The sequence below is a fragment of the Coenobita brevimanus genome, chromosome 53, assembly GCF_032717465.1.
Source record: "Coenobita brevimanus isolate Jiangsu-jjx chromosome 53, ASM3271746v2, whole genome shotgun sequence".
Lineage (NCBI taxonomy): Eukaryota > Metazoa > Arthropoda > Malacostraca > Decapoda > Coenobitidae > Coenobita > Coenobita brevimanus.
The window spans coordinates 42,073,940-42,091,558 of NC_137006.1; the positions used below are offsets into that span (position 1 = coordinate 42,073,940).

General features: G+C 41.3%; 1 protein-coding gene across 4 annotated transcripts in view; it reads left to right on the forward strand.

Annotated features, from left to right (window-relative positions):
- The window catches only part of LOC145400670 (putative protein MSS51 homolog, mitochondrial), a 498,420-nt gene extending 487,222 nt beyond the window's left edge, over nt 1-11,198 (forward strand). Inside the window, exons 2-9 of one of the 4 annotated variants that reach the window (XM_080273105.1) lie at nt 3,715-4,019; nt 4,525-4,646; nt 4,756-4,933; nt 6,188-6,375; nt 7,622-7,726; nt 8,151-8,240; nt 9,527-9,682; nt 9,965-11,198. In XM_080273105.1, coding sequence (XP_080129231.1) covers nt 3,803-4,019; nt 4,525-4,646; nt 4,756-4,933; nt 6,188-6,375; nt 7,622-7,726; nt 8,151-8,240; nt 9,527-9,682; nt 9,965-10,123 — 1,215 coding nt within the window. In that variant the 5' untranslated portion in view covers nt 3,715-3,802 and the 3' untranslated portion in view covers nt 10,124-11,198. Of the gene's footprint in view, nt 1-3,462; nt 4,020-4,524; nt 4,647-4,755; nt 4,934-6,187; nt 6,376-7,621; nt 7,727-8,150; nt 8,241-9,526; nt 9,683-9,863 lie in introns of those variants that run through there. The other 3 variants (XM_080273106.1, XM_080273104.1, XM_080273107.1) reach the window with 3 other exon arrangements.
- Nucleotides 11,199-17,619: the final 6,421 nt, after the last annotated feature.

A 17,619-nucleotide genomic window follows, 5' to 3' on the forward strand; every position in this document is an offset into this window, starting at 1 on the left:
TGCATGTTTCCACATTTGCCCAGAACTCTTCCTTCGCTCTGCTTGCGCGGTTTTCTGTCAGTGCATATACATACACAATTGGCCATGCTTGTATTCCTACTTTCAATCTTACCAACACAATCCGTGAATCTCTAATGTTTTCCTTCCACCTCTTGCACACAATACATACACTCTCCATTGTCCTCTAATTCTCACCTACTCCTGCACATAACCGTACGAGTATACCCAGTCCATACTCCTACTCTCTTACATTCTCACCTTTCTATTTGGTCAGTCAGTCTTCGTATATCCACCTTTTCATCCTCAAACATCTGAACATAATCTCTTTCACCTCATCATTCGCGCCCCCTCACATTCCATGCTGTTTGCTGCCTTCATGGATTTAGGGAAAGCATATGACAGTGGGGATACACAAGGAAAATGTTAAATATTAAAAATATATGGAGTAAATGAGATGATGTTGAATGCTATGAAGAGTATGTTTGAGGGTGCTAAGGCTGCGGTGCGTGTGGATGGTGAACTGAGGGATTTTTTCTGTCTGAATGTTGGAATGAAACAGGGATGTGTCATGTCCCCAAGGCTGTTCAGTCTGTATATGGATGGGGTTATAAAAGATACAAGGTAGGGCAGTGGGTGCTGGAGCGCCCATAATGAAAGAGGACAGCGTTTGGAAATTTCCTGTACTGTTGTTTGCAGATGATACTGTGTTGTTAAGTGAAGACGAAGGGTAACTGCAAGACTTGGTGAATTTGTTTGAGAAAGTATGTAAGAAACGTAACCTAAATGTGGATGTAGAGAAGAGTAAAATTGTAGTCTTCGAGAGAAGTGAAGTCCCTGAATGCACAGTGAGGTTGGATTTTGAGTAAATGGAAAATGCGAGTACATGTAAGTCCTTGGGTAGTGTGATAAGTAAGGATGGAAATTTAAAGGATGAAGTACTTGAAAGGATACAGCAGGGAAGAAAGGTTGCTGGTTCCTTGAAAGCAGTGATAAGAAATAGAGAAGTGAGCATGGAAAAAAAAAAAAAAAGTCGTTGCATGACAGTCTTGTGATACCAACTCTAACGTATGGAAGTGAAGCTTGGACATTGTTGGAAGAACACAGGAGTGTGCGCAGTGGAAATGACTTACCTGAGAGGAGCACGTGGAGTAGCATGCAGAGATAGACTGACAAATAAGGAAGTGAAGGAACGTTGTGGTGTGGATCTGACAGAAAGCTTTGGGAGAAATACATTGTTTCGTTTGGCCATGTGGAGAGGATGAAGAGTGAGAGACCAACGAGGTAAGTGCATGTAAGAGAGGTGGAGGGAGAGGGAGGGGGACACCCAGGATGAGATGGAGGGATGGAGTGGAGAGGTCTATGAGGGAGGAGGGTGTAAGTTGGGGAGGAGGACAGAGAAATGGCAGGGGACAGGACGACATGAAGGCAATTTGTTTGTGACCACCCCTTACGGGATTAAGATGTCTAACTACAGATAGACAGACAGACTAATAATACTACCGGCATTACTACACTACTATTAATACTACATAATAATAATAATAATAATAATAATAAGAGGTGAGAAAGCATCACTTAGTGCGGCCGTTGTCGATATCGGACACTAAAGTTTTTTCGGATACGAGGTGTTTCAATACCGTGGATTTTAACTAAACTTCATGTTACGGCCCTTAAGCTCCCGTTTCAAGCCCATTAGCGAATTATATACTATATATATACTGGTATCGGTGTATATATATATATATATATATATATATATATATATATATATATATATATATATATATATATGTATGTATGTATGTATATACTAGAGTCGATACACTGGACGCAGTTCATGGTTTAATTCAGACTAACGCCAGAATATATTATTCAGGAAAGGTAACGAAGGAGCTAAATGGAGGTGCCATCAGTTCTGCATGTCGGCCTTACGGGGCTGCTTGCAATGAGTCACATCACCACCAGTACCAGAATATAGTGGTTGTCCCTTTCCCGGCCTCCGTGCTCATGACTTGTGTTACCTCTGTATGACTCTAGCATGCAGTGCTGTACCCAAGAATAAGAACACAAGACTACAAACGGACGAGAGAGAGAGAGAGAGAGAGAGAGAGAGAGAGAGAGAGATGCTAAGCTATATCGGGAACTGGCACCAACCTCCCACTCTCCCTCTCTCTCAGTCTGTCCCACGTGGCTGAGTGTACGGGAAGTGAAGTTCTTGCCTTGTCTCAAAATCAAGATATCAGTGTCACTGCAATTAGATCAGTATCCTCATTCAGGCTCAATAATTTACGCCATTTTTGTGTTATTCTCCAGACGAATATAGTCAATTTTGGAAAGATCTGTAGGTGAGACATGGTGATTTAAAATTATATCTAACCCCTCCAGTTCCAAAAATCGTCTAGAGATAACAAGAAAATATTTAAAAATAACACAAACACGTCGCCGGACTGAATGGGAGAATATATGCGGCAAAAAAACAATCCTATAATACGGTAGTTTTTTCAGCTTTATTTTGGCTGAAACAAGATATCATAAACTTTATTCCGTTTAGCAGGTAATTATCGAACACGAGGAGCTACATACACCCTTCATTATTATTATTATTATTATTATTATTATTATTATTTTGTTCCCAGGGCCTCCTCTAAGATTACGAAGCTCGTCTGGTATCAAGATTAAACTGCAAAAATACGTATCATGTTATGTCTCGAATTTTCAGACATACAGGAGAGATCGCAAAAATAAATAAATAAATAAATAAATAAATAAAACAAATAAGTAAAAGGAAGCTAAGTGAGAAAGCTAAGAATTCGAAGTGGGAAAGCGATTTGAAGAGTTATAAGAACGACAGATAAGAGTTCAAAAAAAATGTACGTGAAAAAGTGAGCAGCCGAAATAATAATCTTGTTCCCTGTGCAGCGATTCATATAATACAGTGAATGTAGGTGAAAGCTGAGTTTACTGAGTTTACTGTTGACTTGCCAGGGGTGTAAGTACAAGGTGAGCAGCTAAAATACACCTCTTGCATGTGTTGTGATGTGACGCTGAAATGTGGTGCGTGTATGGGTAAAGTAGAGCATATTTAATTTTCTTGTAATTTTCAGACGCCTGCAAGCCGAAAATACATCATACCGTACCCGTACATACTATCTATCTATCTTCTGCCGGACGCCTCAATCCCGTACGGGGTGGCCACAAACAAATCGCCTCCGTGTCCCCTTGATCCCTGCCATTTCTCTGCCCTCCCCCCCAACTTACACCCTCCTCCCTCATAGACCTCTCCACTCCATCCCTCCTACTCATCCTCGGTGTCCCCCTCACTCTTCCCCCTCCACCTCACTCACATACACGCTCCTAGTTAGTCTCTCACTCTCCATGACAAAAAGGCAAACAACTTAACCGAACCATTACTATTTCATATATAATCCTGCCGAACTGAAAATGAAAAAAGTAAAGCTGAAGAGACAACTTATAAAAACTCGAAATTCAAACAAATAAAAGAACTTGCATCAGAAATTTGCAAAGATAATGATCAAGAAACCGAAAAGTAAGAGGACAGCAGAAATATACACGTTTGAACATTTAGCCAAGAATTTTGTAGGTAACTGACATTTAAAGAAAAAGAATAAGGAAAAGAATAACTGGCGGGAAAACTGCCTACCGATCAACCGATAAAAGAAGAAGAAGAAGAAGAAGAAGAGGGAGAAGAAGAAGAAGAAGAAGGAGAAGAGGAACAAGAAGAACAAGAACAAGACCCAGAACCAAAACAAATCACATACGAACGGAACCAAAATCTACCACAATGTCTTTCGAAATTTCCGAGTACCCACCACGCACCTTCAGCGACAAGTATCAGAAGTATCTAGCTCCTCACGGGGTCCTGCTACCGCCACACCAGGTACTGAAGAACAAGAAACTAGGGGACAGGGCGGAGGAGGCGCTGAGGAAGGCGTTTAAGATTACGGTGAAGAAGTTGAAGAAGATGAAGAGTGCGTGTGCCAACTGTGACAAGACGGACGGTGAGTTGGAACGAATATGTGTCTGCTCAGTGATGGGTTTGACAGAGCAGTGAGCTGTTGTCGAAAAGGATGCGAGTTCGATTTCAGACTGGGGCAAGGGACAGTCTGTGGGTTTAAACTTCGTAATTACAGTCTATAACACACACACACACACACACACACACACACACACACACACACACACACGTTATGAATGAGACAGCACGAGCATGTATTCAGTACGGACGGTAGGTCATAGCTCAGAAGCATGAACATGTAGGAGAATTGCTGGGCCTTAAGGAACGGGTTGTCTAGTTTATGGTCAGAATTGAAAATCATATTAAAAAATTGTTTCGGCCAATTTTTTTCATTATGTCTTTCACTGTAAATTATTATCTATGTGGTATTTTATTTACTGTTTGTATATAAGTAACTGTGTTTATAAATTCACTTATACATCCATCTAGGTTACTTGTTACTTATCAGTCTCTCTCTCTCTCTCTCTCTCTCTCTCTCTCTCTCTCAGGTGTTGATTTGGAGTGCGAGGGGTGCAGGGGCGTGCGGTACTGCAGTGTGGAGTGTAAGGAAGCGAGGCTGCCCACACACTCTCTTATATGCCACCACATCAAGAACGAAGCTGTTGACCAGGTGTGTGTGTGTGTGTGTGTGTGTGTGTTATAAGGGACTACAAACTATAAATAAAGGCTATACTGAAATTCTCTCTCTCTCTCTCTCTCTTTCTCTCTCTCTCTCTCAGGTCGTAGAGTGCCTGCCTAGCCCCGTGCCCCTAGGTCGTGAGGTGCTACGTGGTAAGGGGGGATACGTGGGGGACTGGGAGGCCTGGTTCACCCGTCACACTACCCTAGGGGACTCCATAGCCTCGGTAGCCCCTCTAGTCAGCCAGTGGTGGGGCTACACGGGCTTGCCAAATCCAGGTGAGGTTGGTAATCTCTCTCTCTCTCTCTCTCTCTCTCTCTCTATACCTGCCTCTAACTTGGCCTAAAACTTCCTTCTCTCCTTGAATGCTAAAAAGTAACCCTTGAATATGATTTTAGTCACGAAGAAGTGTTATGGAAATACTCAGAGTCTCAGTAGTCTTTTTCTGTCACTGTAATACGTGAAATAAGCCACTAAAGGACGAAAATCTGGGCCAGGTTAAGGTGAAAGAACTATAACAATCGTACTATTGATCCTGACATCGTGAAGGGAAGGTAAGCCTCAATTCCTATTAAAAAAAAAAAAAAAAAAGTGGATGTCAGAAAAGAGACCCCGAATTTCAGAAACAAAAGTGAAGCAGTTGATAGAAAATAATAATAATAATAATAATAATAATAAAGTTTGACATATCTGCCTCGTTCGTGGTTGTGTAATGTGAAGAGAGATGCAGTGTTGCCATTCCTCTTCTAACAGGGATTTGCCTAAACGTCTGTGTGCTCTCAGTTTTAATATTTGAGTCATAAGTCCTCTTTTTTGTCGTTCTATCCGTCTAAAATATGAATCTATAGTCTCTCTCTCTCTCTCTCTCTCTCTCTTAAATGCACGATACTCACATTAAAAACAAGCAGCACTCAAGAATTCCAACACCTACTCGTTACAATCAGTTTATGGCTAATATTTGCCCCGGCCTTATGCCCTTGATCTAAAATTGGTTCTATAAAAAAAAAAAAAACCATCCTGACCCTCACTCCATCCACCAAGTCTGGACCAAATCTGATTAATAGCGTAAGTTGACATTGCCGTGTGACCCTGACCTCTGGCCTCTTGTCCTGAAAATACTGTAGAATCAGTTCATCCTTAGCTAACCTTAAACTCTTCCACCATGTCTGGTTTAAAAAGAATAATACTACATGAAGCAAAGGTTCAAAAACTTAGCTTGACCTCGTGCCCGTTATCTCAGTCCGATTTTCTCCATCCCTGTTCCCCGACCCTTCCGTCAAGATTTGTAAAAATCGGGCTAAAATTATTTGAATTGACCTATGACATATGACCTCTTTCGGCCAGTAAATAATCACTTGTTTTCTGATGGTCCTTAATCAATATGTCTGATTTGGCTTAATCCCATTCAAAAGATTATAGTCTTACAAACAAACAAACCGAACCAAACAATCACAGCCCCCTCCATTCTTAGGTAGGAAGAAAGGTCTAGATGATGATGATGATGATGATGATGATGACGTCTATCTATCCAGGTGAAGAAGCACTAAAGGCATCCCTGCAGAGAATAGTCAGCAACGTGTTCAGCACAGTCCTGACTATCGGTCACTGCCCCTCCTGGTTCCCCGACTACCAACAAACATCCACTGATCGCGAGTTCCACATCCACCTTCTGGGAGCGGATGAGCCCGAGGTGGGGGCGGTGACATCCGGGATAATACAGGTAGGTAATGAACCGAACGGTGCTGGAGAAGGACGCCTTCATGTGGTGGCACTAATACTGCTCGGGTATACAAACGTCTCTCACTCCCCTCCCCATCCTTCGAAAAAAAAGGATGGTGGACTGTAAAGGAAATTTCGGCTTGCAGTCCACTGAGTTAAAGTTATGATGAGCATGGGGTTGTATCTATGACTACTGCTACTAAACGAAATATGACTAGCACAATCCGGGTCAGAGGGGGAATCAAACCCAGACTGCACGGGATCTTTGTCCTTCACGTAACCACTGGGCCATGTAGAGTACGTCACCTAACATCTAACTCGTAACGGGTGGGTTCAGTAGGGCGGTGTAAGGCCACCACACCAAATACTTGTTGGCATGGTTGGTTGCAGGCAGTTCTGTATCACTGTAACCAAAAGAAGTTGTCATCCATACTTGCCTGCGTCCAGTGAGACCACCTAAATGGGTTACAGTGATATAAAATTCCCGGCTACACCCGCCCGTGTTAGCAAGAATTTGGTGTAGATGCGGCCTGAGGATGTGCCTTCACCGCTTCACCCAAATAATGCATTTTAAATTTATATGTTTCGTACCTAAGGATGTTTTTATTCAATTATGGTAAGATCTGCGAACTGAGGGAAACAGATATAGCCTTCACCAATCACGTCCATACGAGAGGCCTTTCCTAAGTTAAATAAAGGTGTCTGGAAATTAAAAATAAAAATAAAAATACGTTACGGGATTAAAAGAAATTTAAAGGGGAGGGGTAGGAGTTCTGGATAGAGGTGAAAATGGTTACATGAAGGGTTATGCATGTGGGTAATGTAGGAGAGGGTATGGGTGGGTAAGGGGGGTGGCTTAGGATGGGTAGGATAGTAGTGAGGAAGGGGAGGCAGCATCAAAAACTATTCGAGGGAGAGGGGTAAGGAACGGTAGGGGTGGGGAAGGATAAGGGTGCTGGACAGAGCTAAAAGCAGAAGGGTTAAATAGGTGAGTTAGGTGGGAGAGTGGGTAAAGGTGCTGGATTAGGTAATGCACTGTGGAGATGAGGTTGGGAAGGAGTACTGGGCAAAGGTGAAAACTGAAGCATCAAGAATTAAATAAAAGGGTAAGAAGGGTAGGAGGCGTTTTGCCATACTAAAATAAACCCAGTCAAGAAGGGTTCAAATTTCGCTATGCTAAAAGAAACGTACTATGTTGTAATCCTGATGGTGTACTGTACTCATTAGCTCTCTTCCCCACTGATTAGGTGTCGAGTCGAGTGCTGGGACGCCCCCTGGTGGTGACCCTTGTGGCACCTGACCTCACAAAACACCCCGTCACCTTCTCATGGGCTCCCACATCACCATACCAGGTCAGTTTCTCTCTCTCTCTCACACACACACACACACACACACACACACACACACACAAAACTATTTTCTAAAACAACAAAGAAATCACCCGCTGCACTCATATCATGGTGTCTTACGGCGGAAATTTAAATATATTGCTTTTCTTGCTGTACTTTATTGAAAAACGGAATGAAAACTTTTGAACTCCTGTACTTCCTGTCCTGTTGTAACACACAGTACACTAACTTCAGCATACACAAAATACTAAGTTTATCACACACAGACACTAACTTTGTCAAACACAACACACTAACTTTGTCACACGCAACACGTGACACACACTGCACGTATATTACCTCATGCTTCCCTCAAGTATCACACGTCATCCTTAGGTGGGAAAAGGGGTCTCGATGATGATGACGATGATGATGATGCTTCCCTCAGGTGACGCCATCAGTGAAGGCAGTAGCATATCCAGGGTTATACCACGACTTCTGGAGGGAGCATATCGCCACTTCCGATCCCAAGGCTAAGGTGGGTATAACTGTAATGAAAAATGGTCAAAATAAAAGTGAATAAAGCTATGTGGTATTAGGCTGCACGTCATTCCTGAAACTGTATGGCTATGACACGGTAAGGCAATAAATACATAAATACCTCTAGCATTACTGGAAAGAATATCCGCAAAAACTTCACTATTATCATTGACTTGTTTGTGTTGTTGTTAACTCTTTTCACTAGGACTTGGCTCAAACTTCCATCTCACCATCTTGAATCCTCAGTTGGAGCAATGGATGATCACGAATATGATACTAGGGAGGAAGTGCAATGGGAAGTATGTGCAGCCGTGGCAATATTTTTTCCCGTATAATTGAACTGCGTAAAACAAGCTGCAAAAAGACGTAAATCTTGGTAAAGTGAGAGAATTAGAGTGAAGTTTCCGGTCTACCTCATCCTTGTATTCCATCTTCTCTTTCCCATCTACTTTTAAATACTCAGCGGCGACCATTACCCCTTCCAAAACACACAGCTTTCCTCCATATACTCCCCCATCTTGTCTTTCCACCCTGGTCTGCCTCTTAGTGCAATTACCTTACTCAAAAAAAGCCTGTCCTGCCATCTCGTTAATTCTTGGTCTCCCTTTTCTTTCCCGTTCAACCACCCCTCATATATAAGTTGTTCTCCACTTTGTTTTGTGTACCTCGTTTCTTGTCCCTTTTCTCCTCGCCTCTATATCATCATCTCCTCCTCCTCCTTTTCTTCTTTCTTTACTCCTCCTCTTGCTTTAACTACCCTACTCTCTTGCAGCCTCCTCCTATCCTTCCCCACGTCCATCCACCCCGTTCTGTCTCCATCTTTTTCCACACCATAATCCTACCTCATCTTAACAGTCTCCCTCTCCTTCATCCACACTGTTATCGTCATCTTTCTTCCTCTCACTGCCAACATTATACATTTCTCTCCGTTTCCACCAATAACGCTCAATACATGCATCTCTCCTTCTACTACCAATACTAAGCATTTATCTCTCCTGTCACCGCCAACACTAAACATTTCTCTCTCCTTCCAACGCAACGCTAAACTTTTCTCTCTCCTTCCAACACAAACGCTAAACTTTTCTCTCCCTCCAAGACAAACGCTAAACTTTTTTCTCTTCTTCCAACACAAACGCTACTTTTCTCTCCTTCCAACACAAACGCTAAACTTTTTTCCCTCCTTCCAACACAAACGCTAAACTTTTCTCTCTCATTCCAACACGAACGCTAAATTTTTCTCTCTCCTTCCAACACAAACGCCAAACTTTTCTATCCACTCCCCAGGTTCAACGACCAGACATAGCCCTAGCAATCCACCCTGGCGTCCACACTTCGGATATGTTAACGCTCTGGCGACCAACACTTCAACTCCTGGCTCTGGAACAAGTGCCGCTCACCATGACTACTTACAATGAAGCGGAGTTTGAAGAGACACTTGAGGTACACATTCTCTCTCTCTCTCCTAAAGTAACTGATCAGTTTAGCTCCTTCAGCCCCATGATGCACTTTTATTCTTTCTACTACTAAAATGATCTGATTAATTTAGGTTAAAATTTTGAAATGGGATGGGTTAGATACAGCCTCCAAAGCCCCTTCATAACTGCATGCCTTTCCTTAACAGCCATAAAATGTCAGAGGAAGAGAGACCTTCAATACACGTCATGGGACTGAAGGAATTAATGGGGATCTTTGCTGAGACTTGGTTCACTTCCACCCCTACAGAAGCTGGCGCCACTAGGACTGAAGGTGGTGCACAAAGGCCTGAACCCACTACGCTCCCTGCACGCCAAACAGACGCCCTATGAGCCAGACCACATATGGGCAGCCAATTCCTATGCTATAGCCATTGATAACACCCGGAGTAGCAGGGCAGGGACATGATCTCAAAGTGGTGCTACTGTAGTTGTTGGTGTGGCCGACACGATGTGGTTGTCAAATTTCATGTCCTGCAGAAATTATCGTGTTTGTTCGCTGCATTTTTGCCTGATCCGGGTTAACTGTAGTTATGGATTAATCATTTTACTCTCAAACCAACTTCCTCTATATACTGAAGCTTTTGGGGCCTCCAGACGATCTTATCCAACTTAGGAAAAGCCTCTTGTAAGGAAGGGTTTGATGAAGGCTACAGCTAACTTCATCAGTTTGAATATTCTGACCTAAGCGGAATAAAAGCGTCTACTCTGGCACTGTGTCCCTCTGTCTGTTTTTCATACTGCCTATCAAATGCAGTGTGTTCGGCCATCTCAAAATGAACGGATCTTGAATTTGGCTCTCTTATCTTATTTTTGTTTTTCTTGGCGGGAACAATCTTGGGGACTTCGCCTTTGGTTCCTTCTTCCCTGCAAACACAGAGAAATAAACAAATAAATGCAATGCAATAAAATAAAAGGGTATAGTTAGCACAAAGTTGGACAGGGTAGGGTACTGTATGGGTATGGTGGGACAGCGTGACGTCTCCCCAAAATGAAAGTATGTGGCATATAAAGTGAGTTGAAACCTGTGGCTGAAAAATAAAATCAAGTGGTGCTCAAATCACATTTAGCCAGGAACAAGTCGATCAGTTTTGCACACTGATCAGGATACCTGCAAGCATGCGACGTCAGTCACATATGTACCAAAGCTGCTAATTGACTGTAATTTTCAAAACTGCATGTAATGCAACTTACAAGTTTAACTTTTTCAGTCCCAAGACATCTTTTCATTTACGAGTGTTATGTTCCTGCTATCACAGGGCAATTTCATTCGGTTTCCAGAAACGATTTTGAATTCGAGTGGCTAATTACAACTTCATTAACCCTTCTACTGTGCAGGCACTCTCGCGTAAAATTTCTGGTAGTAACAAGAACATTTTACAAGTAAAAATTTCTCTCACTCCACCACCAGGACTAAAAATCTCTCCCTCCAGCACCAACACTAAACATTTCCGCTTCACTCTGCTTCCACCACCAGCACTAAAAAAATCTCACCTTCTACGCAACAAATGAAGACCTACTGTAATGTCCATGCCAAAGTGCTTCTGGTTGCTCCCACCTCACTCCACACTCCTCGCAATAAAAGCTGCTCATATCATAGACTAGTCATTACCCACGCTCTCCATATCATTTACTCTTGCTGCTTGTAATATGGACGATAAAATAATTGGTTTCAAGGAACTATGTTGTTTGCAAAGAGATATGATATCATTTCTTATTCAAAGTTATTTTCATTTCCCTGTTGGAGTTTGAAAACATGACTAAGGTGCTAATTATATTGTTCAAAAGTATAAATACTCATATTATCATACGTTCACTCCTGCTTCTTCTACCTTTCCTCAACTAACGTGGCAATGTTATTAGCCTACAATCAGGCTATTTCGTTTCTTTGTGATTTCACTCAGATAACTCTCCATCAATGTCGTACACAAAAATTACCACAATTCTCATTCTACTGTTTATTACTGTATACTCCCCTATCTGCCCTTCGCTCCATTTTCTTTAACTATGCCATTCCTCATACCTCCCTTCCTACCCTAATTTACTGAGTGTGTGAATGAAATCCAAAAGCAAGATAGCAAAGATTATTTGGCACTACGCGATGATTTGAAGGTACTGTAAGAACAACAGAGGACATGGCAACATAGCGTCAATGGGAGGTCCTTAACCCTCCTCAGGTAAACCTATAATTTTATCCTTACTTAGGTAATGTGGGGTCTGTCAGACCCCAATCTTTAAAAAATCGTCAAAAATACTTACAACAACTTTATTGAAACAATCGCTTTTACACAGCTTCTGTAGGCCTTTTCCTTCAATTTAGTGCAAAATGTATGGAAATATGTGACGAAATATTTTATGGAAAATTAAATGAAAAAACATTGACAAAGTTTATACCATCTGAAATTAGTGGCTGCCATACCAACACTGATATGTTCCACCAGTGTTCTATCATTGCATGCTGTACAGTAATGGCCAATGTTTCTGTAAGCAGTAAGAGAAGCACGTCATAAAAAAAAAAAAAAAAAAATTGTATGGAAGAGATATATATGGGAAAATAATCACAGGTTAGGTAAAGTGGGGTCCACTGGACCCCAAAGGCCCTTTATTGCGAAAACAGAGCCAGATCCCGAACTGACCCCATCACCTCCCTAAACTAGTCTACTAGTCAGGAAGGCAGAGGGAAAACCAGATCCCAAGACCTTATAGTAATATATGAAAAACACTAAGAAAAATAAAGTGGGGTCCCACAAACCCCACATTACCTGAGGAGGGTTTTCGTGCCATAAAACCAAATGTCTAACCTGATAAAGAGCTGAGGGAAAATAAAGAGCAGAAGAAGCATGGAAGTATCAAGAAGAGAGGTTGGACAGATGAGGAAAAGACAGTAAGGAGAGAAAGACTGAGACAAAAAGGCCCCTTTTAGTCGCCTCTTACGACAAGCAGGGATACTGAGGAGGTATTCTTTTCCCCCCCTCCCCAGGGGGTCCTTAATTTATTGATTTCCCTGACTCACTCCATATCCACCCTCCCTTCCCGCCACGTTTCTATTCCTCCCTCCCTTCACTCCATGTGTGTCTATTCCTTCCTCCCTTCCCTCCCGCAAGTTTCTCCTCCCTCATTTGTGTTCATCTTTCCTCCTTACCGTGCCTACTGTCTCCCTCTTTTTTCCACATCTGCCCCAGTAACTCCATCCCATATGTATTTAGTCTTCCCAACATCTTGCTGTGGCATTGATACAGCTGGTCAGCTCTGCCACTCGATAATATTCTTCAAATCTCTTCCTATCCCCCAAAAGGAGGGTTGGTGGATTACAGAAGGACATTTTTAGCCTACGGTCTACTGGGTTCAGGTAGACCTGAGGCTACAACAGCTACTGCTACTTTATCCCTTTTTTCCTCAGTGTCACACATCCCTCTCAGCATTGCCTCCACCTTCTCTCCAGAGGGACCATTGCTTCTTCCCTCCTTTCTTCCCCATTCCATATTAACGTCTCTATACCCACGATTACTTTTCTCCTTCCCATTCTTTCCTCTGGATCAGTGGCTATACAGTACACCTCTCTACCCTTTCTTCTCTCTGTTTTCCTTATTCTGTGTCACATTTTCCATCTATCATCCCCTTTCTCTTGTAATCACAATCATTGCACTTCCAAAGTTTTACTGCATCTCTTGTTGCACCTACAGTACCTCTAAAGGAAGGAAGGAAGGTAAGAAAGAAAGGTGACCGATAGATTGATGAGTTGGCAGAGACAGAGATTTTAAAAATATTTAAACATACATATTATACTGATGGAGAGAGAGAGAGAGAGAGAGAGAGAGAGAGAGAGAGAGAGAATGGAATACTGCTTCAGGGTAAACTATAACCACAAACTCCATAGTTTTTTTTTTTATTTCACACATTCTCACAACCCGCGACAACAGTTGTTATGAAGTGACTCAGATACAACGAAAAAGACGGAACACCAAAACAGTTACATTCCTCTCTTTTATAATCCTTCAACATAGTGTTATATGAGGACTACAGCTGTATCAAGAGGCGTGGATTGAACATTCACTATTACAAAATCCCTCTACGCTACAAAAATGATGGAACCATAGAGAGTGACATCAAGAAATAGGAAAATATCTTACAAACTCGATCCTTCTTCCTGAACGACCAAACTGATTCGCAGGGAAATAAAGTTAACACTGATGACAGAAGAGGTTAACTTCTTGACACACACACACACACACACACACATACACACACACATACATAGATAAATTTTTCCTTGTATCATCAATGCAAAACATTACAGTGCCATGCCAGATGACACACATCTACAGTATATAGCTCTAAACTGCTAAGCACACACACACACACACACACACACACACACACACACACACACACACACACAAACTTTCTACATACTGTACTTAAAAAAAAAATCTTGGAAGTCACTGACCATTTATGAAAAAGTGAAATGGCATGAAAGACAAAATTCTGGTAATAATAATAATAATAATAATCTATTACCACATGTCTAATCCCTTATTTCATCTCTGATTACCACAATGTAAGCACCTTATAACCTTTCTAATAACAACTCATCACAACTTCTCCCATCAGGAAGCAAAAATAATAATAATACAGTAATAATATAAAACAACAACAATAATAATAATAATAATAATAATAATAATAATAATAATACACTGAGGTAAGGCAATAATCTATGGTGTGGTAAAGCCACAAAAGTCAGACGGCTCCTAAATCCACCCACGCTCATAGCGAGTATGCACAAATATGAAAGAACTTCCACATCTGACTAAACATTTTTTTTTAATCAAATGTATCTGACTTAGTGGCACAGTGGTAGAAGTCTCGAATTGGAGTAAGGCCATGTGTTAATACACCCAGTTTAAAGTCCAAGTGGTGGCTGGAATTTTATTACTCTGTAAACACTGCCATGGATATATGGTGGTCTCCTATGAATTAAAAGATCTTGATCGGGTCGGCCAAATGTGCCCCCCCCCCTCCTTTTTTTTTTTTTTTGGCTGCCCAGTGCTTAAATGGAATAACATGAAATGGATGTTACTGTTACCATTACCATATCCAACTCTAGGTACATGTATAGGGATCTGATCTATTTTTTAGGCCCTGCAGTTCTCCAGGCCCTACTGAATTCATGCTAGGGCTGTCTAATTCAGGACTGATGTAATAGCATTACAGTGGTGTTTTTATGACATGTGGATGGGTCTTGTGGAAGATTTGGTGAGATTCTTTAATGGCTTATAAATCATGAAACTGTTCCTTGTCCCAGCCTAGTACTGATCATGTGTTCTTTCAAACGTCAGTCAATTACTCAATTGATTAATATCCTCTCATCATGTATCTTAAAATCAAGGAAGAGCAGAGGCCTTGGGTAGACCTCCGTTAGTTAATATTTCTTCCATCCTGCACTGACAACCAAGTAAAATCAGCAATAAAAAAAAAAAAAAGTTCTCTTCATTCAAAGCTTGTCCACTATGTACATCTAGTGAAATGTAATCTCCACTGAACATCTATCACCACATACCTATTGCACAGTTCATCTGGGATGAACACACAAGTATTGCTTCCAAATCCCTCTGTCATAGCTCACCACTCCTGCTGGCCTAATGACTGTTACCTCTTGCAAAATGTAGCCAACTGATTCAAAACAAATCTACTTGAAGCTTGGCTGCACTCTAACCATGACTATATAAATGAGCACTAATAATTTGTAAAGCAGACACAGCAGTGGTCCTGTATACAGTACTGGGGTTTGTTGTTCTTACTGAATATTGTGTCAGAACAAGGCAATGACTGTGAATGGGTTGGTGCTGATGCTAACCTCTGGACAGTTTCTCATATTTGTTCTGGCCTTCAGAATGGCTAGGGGATGAAAATATTTGAGATTCACCTTAAAATGTTGCAACACTTCACAACAAATAGTTTCTGATGTATACATTATTTCATAATCTGAAAATGGTTAGGGTTCAACAGGAAGTTACAATACTTTCAAATATTTCAGTGCCCTATATGAATAGTTTCATTTGCTTAAGTTACTGTACAATATTAAACAATGTTGAATGGTTTTGGCTCAACAGAAAGTAGCCAGTTTATGTGCTCTAAAGTTGTGTCCCTCTTCCGGAACAGCAGCTGATTTATTTATTTACCTAGATACTTTAAACCACTGCAAGACTGGTCTCTCTACAATGGACGGTGGAACCATGCCTCATTACACTGGCTGCACTGGCATGGAGGATGATATTTCCTGATGTTTTATTCACCAAAGAAATAATAATTGGTGTAGATGCCAAGTGAATTTAGCAAAAACAAACAGAAATGTCTCCTCACTCTAATAACCTGGGATGCAGCTACCTTGATGTAGAAATATACAGTAATAAAAATCTTTTTCAAGGGAAAGAATATATTTATATATACTGTATGTATAAATACGAGTATATATATATATATATATATATACACAGGTATAGTATATATTTTTTAGTTTTATGCCATGTCCCCTTTTTTTGATAAGGGCTAAAGCATTGCCTCTGGGTGGAGGACTTAGGTTTGAAGCATGTAGCACTTTATGACCAGATGCCCTTCCTGATGTCTACCAATGACTCTTGGGTGGACTTGAACCTCTGACCCTCTAACCCACTGAGCACCATGGCTGATATACTGTGTGTGTGTGTGTGTGTGTGTGTGTGTGTGTGTGTGTGTGTGTGTGTGTGTGTGTGTGTGTGTGTGTGTGTGTGTGTGTGTGTGTGTGTGTGTGTGTGTGTGTGTGTGTGTGTGTGTGTGTGTGTGTGTGTGTGTGTGTGTGTGTGTGTGTGTGTGTGTGTGTGTGTGTGTGTGTGTGTGTGTGTGTGTGTGTGTGTGTGTGTGTGTGTGTGTGTGTGTGTGTGTGTGTGTGTGTGTGTGTGTGTGTGTGTGTGTGTGTGTGTGTGTGTGTGTGTGTGTGTGTGTGTGTGTGTGTGTGTGTGTGTGTGTGTGTGTGTGTGTGTGTGTGTATCCATCCATCCATCCATCATCCAATTCTACGTTGCCCCATGAGAAGCGTATATATATATATATATATATATATATATATATATATATATAAACACACTATTACAGAACCTTCCATCAGCTGGCACGAGCACAGGGAGGGTGCTGGGAGTGTTTCAGCACCTGAATCTTTTGCTCCACGTTTTCTAATCACCCCCTTTCCCTGAACTCTGTGCAAACACTAACTATGTGCCCTTTTTAAATCTGAGAAACTCCCCTAAACTAATTCTCTGTATGGCCCTTGCTGTCAGTGACAAAAAGTGTATGACCCATACAATTTCCAACAGGAGAGTCCTGCAAAAGAAGTCTATTTCATAGTGTAGTAAACTAGGAAACAAATCTGTCACCTGCCACACCATAGTGATCCCACATCTAAACTCTTCCATCTTTCTTAATATGGCAATAAATTTTATAAAAAATAATGTATCAAAGGTTTACTTTGTAAGTGAACAAAACCACATGCCACACCATAATGATCCCAGATGTAAACCATTGCATCTTTCTCCTTATGGCAATAAATTTCATAAAGAATAAAATATCAAATGTTGACTTTGTGGGGGACAATACATGCTAACCTTTTCTTTGCATGTACTGTACTGTATTAGATCAGACTTGCCATTTCTAATCACAACTGGAAAACATGCATATGACAGCTCAGTCACTGATAACTCCATTTCAGATAACCAGCTACAAGGCATTTACATGGTCTCAAGGTGCAGTGTTCTAGTCCCCAGCTTATTCACAAGCTTGTCATGTGTCCATGGCACAGCTAGATGTAGGATGGCAATCCTACTGAGATCTGGTGTCAAATATAATTGTAAAAAGATGACACCAGTCATTCTG